The sequence below is a fragment of the Anarrhichthys ocellatus genome, unplaced genomic scaffold, assembly GCF_004355925.1.
Source record: "Anarrhichthys ocellatus isolate YVR2014 unplaced genomic scaffold, GSC_Weel_1.0 scaffold528, whole genome shotgun sequence".
NCBI lineage: Eukaryota > Metazoa > Chordata > Actinopteri > Perciformes > Anarhichadidae > Anarrhichthys > Anarrhichthys ocellatus.
The window spans coordinates 1-2,990 of NW_022280502.1; the positions used below are offsets into that span (position 1 = coordinate 1).

The window sequence follows — 2,990 nt, forward strand, 5'->3', positions numbered from 1 at the left end:
CACACACACACACACACACACACACACACACACACACACACACACGTGGCGATTGACTCCTGATTTCACGTCTGCAGGAAAAAAAAACGGAAGAAGGAAGAACAGATCGTCGTCCTCCTGCAGGGAGCTGAGCCTTCATCATCACCTTCATCATCACCTTCATCAGTGTTTCTGCTGAGTCATGGCGGGAGCTCTCAGGTACATAATTACATCAATCTTTCTCATTTAAATCATTCTTTGTTTTCTTGCTTTCCCCCTTTTTTACATGCTGTACCTATTAATGTATTATTATTATTCAGAGGGTCAGATACACAATAATTAAAAAGAAAAATATAGTTAATAAATAATACTTTAAAAAAATAACAAATGAAAATATAAATACATGAATAATTAAATTAAATAGACATTTAGGGGGGAAATACAGCAGATTATTTCATTTAATTTATCTGATAAAAGCACAATGAAAGACTAAACTAATAAAGTACGAGCTTTAATAAATGTTTGCGCATCTGGATTAGTTTAACCTGGTTTTAACATCTAAAGTTACTAAAACTGTCAGATGAATGTAAATACTAGAGTACAGAAGAAGTACCTCATAATTGTTCATGATACAGTACTTGAGTACTTAGTTATGTTAATCTGCATGAAACACATGAAGTAGTTCAGATTAGCCTCATTGTGCCCGACTACAGCTGTACAATAATAGATGTTTTATTAATCAAATCATTTAATTATTGTTTTATATGTTTTTTATTTGCACACACGAGACTTCATCAAATCCAGATAATGAATAAAAACAGAAAGAAAGAAAAACTACTATGTTTTGTAAAGTACATTTTCCTGATACAACGTAGATACTTTTACTAAAGTACATGAAGTGAATACTTCCTCCACCACTGAGTGAAAATAACGATGAAATAAAACGTGCGGTCCCCCTTCCACACAAACCAGTTCACAACCAGCTGGTTGAAGAGGTCTCTCCCTGTTTGCTGGTCTCTCTGGTGGATCCGGTTCTTTCAGGTCTTTGAGGGACTTTGAGGACCCGTTTGAGCCAAAGACCATATTTATATGATGAGGACAAAACATTGTTGTGATCGGTCTGAAGTCTCTGGACCAGATCAACAGTCACACTTTCATTGGTTTCTACTCTGTGAATGTTAGATTCAAAGAACACTTGGTTGTGTTTCAGAGTTACAGACGTTGGTCATGTTTTATCCTCAAATATGATGTAATATTTATTAAATATGATGAAATAACTACAATAAAACATTCCCCCCATTAGAGATGGTTTTCTCCGTGTTAATGATGAACTCTTTCCTCCGGTTGGTAGAAACTTGAAGCTGTTTCAGAGAAACAGAAGAAGTAGAATCACCTCCTGCAGAGGTCAGAGGCCACACAGAAAAACCCCGATCACAAACTTCCCCCTCCGGGTTTTCTCTCTAAATCTACCTGCCGTGGGTTTATGTTAATGAGGCCCCTCTGTGCTGCGTCCTGATTGGCCGCTGGTGCCCCAGAAGGGGGCTGTCATTCTTGCAGAAGGAGGCGGTTCAGATCTTATTAGATTCAGAGTCTCTGCAGTGAGGAAGGTTTTCCTCTGAGGCTGTAGAGCTGAGGAGAGACAGGAAGTCAGACCTGAAACCAACAGAGAGACGAGCAGAGAGGAAGCAAGGAGAGGAAGTAAGGAGACATGAAGCGTCAGGTCTGTGTCTCTTCTTTGTCCTTTAATCTGCTGCAGAAGTTCTTGTGTTCATGACGTCTGGACTCGTTTCATCGACTTAGATTCTCTGATGATAGAAAGTAAATATGAGAGCGTATGCAGACGACACACTGATCTATTGAACCAATCACTCACTACGGTCACGCTGATCTTCCAACATTGTTCTGATTGGATCAGAGTTTAGACTTAAACAGATTTTTCTGATTGGACATGAGAGCGTCTTCAGTTCTGAAGGAGTTCAGACTCGTTAACAAGTCAGAGTATCAATAAAGTTATTACAGTTCATCCTGAATGATGAACCAATGTTCATCACAATAAGACAGACAGACAGACAGACAGAAGGACATACAGACAGACAGAGAGACAGCTAGATGGACAGACAGACGGACAGAGGGACAGTCAGACGGACGGACGGATGGATGGACAGACAGATGTTATCATCCGTAGAGCCACACCGGTAGTTTTGCTGAAAATATTAAATATTTAAATATTTGTAGTTTTCTGTCTAAAAACTTGATGAAATCACGGCGTGTCTTGTTTTACACTTATAAATAAATATATAAGATAAAACATGATAATCAGTTTAACGTAAGTAATTATGTTTAAGTCAGGACGGTACTTCAGGAGAACTTTGATGTACTGAAGTATTTCTATGTTCTACTACTTTCTACTTCTCTTTTCCTCTTGTTCTTTTTACTGCATTTATCTGAGAGCGTTAGTTACTTTACTACTCATAATGTGCTCTCCACCAAATAATAATAATAATAATAATAATATATATTCAATTTACATTTCTTCACATTTAAAATGTAGACTTCTGGCAGTTAGAATGAGCTCCACCAGATCAATGATAGTAATAATAATCTGATTCTATAGCCTTCTACTGAGTACCTTTTAAACTTGTATTATATTTTGATGCTGAAACAGAGTATTTCTCAAATGTGTCTTTTTTATTCATAACAGAGGCGTCACATGTCAAATGTAGGTCAAGTTACAGAAATCCATCTGGATCCAATGTGCAGAACTAAATGTTGCTCACACTTCTTCTGTTTCCTGCTGCTGCTGCTTCTTCTTCTTCGTGTACGATCAACAGCAGCACAGTGACATCATCAACAGTAGCCCCGCCCCCCTCAGATCTGGAATTCTGGGGGTTTTCCTCAGCTCGGCCACTTCCAGGAAGTGACTGAAAACAGGCCGAGAGGAGGAGGAGGAGGGAGAGAGAGAGAGAGAGAGAGAGAGAGAGAGAGAGAGAGAGAGAGAGAGAGAGAGAGTC

The 2,990-nt window shown here is 38.7% G+C and overlaps 1 protein-coding gene across 1 annotated transcript in view; it reads left to right on the plus strand.

Annotated features, from left to right (window-relative positions):
• The first annotated feature begins 8 nt into the window (after positions 1 to 8).
• Positions 9 to 2,990, plus strand: part of nfkb2 (nuclear factor of kappa light polypeptide gene enhancer in B-cells 2 (p49/p100)) — a 17,640-nt gene continuing 14,658 nt past the window's right edge. The window contains exon 1 of the mRNA XM_031880018.1: positions 9 to 198. Within this exon, the coding sequence (XP_031735878.1) occupies positions 182 to 198 (17 nt within the window). The 5' untranslated portion in view covers positions 9 to 181. The remainder of the gene's footprint in view (positions 199 to 2,990) is intronic.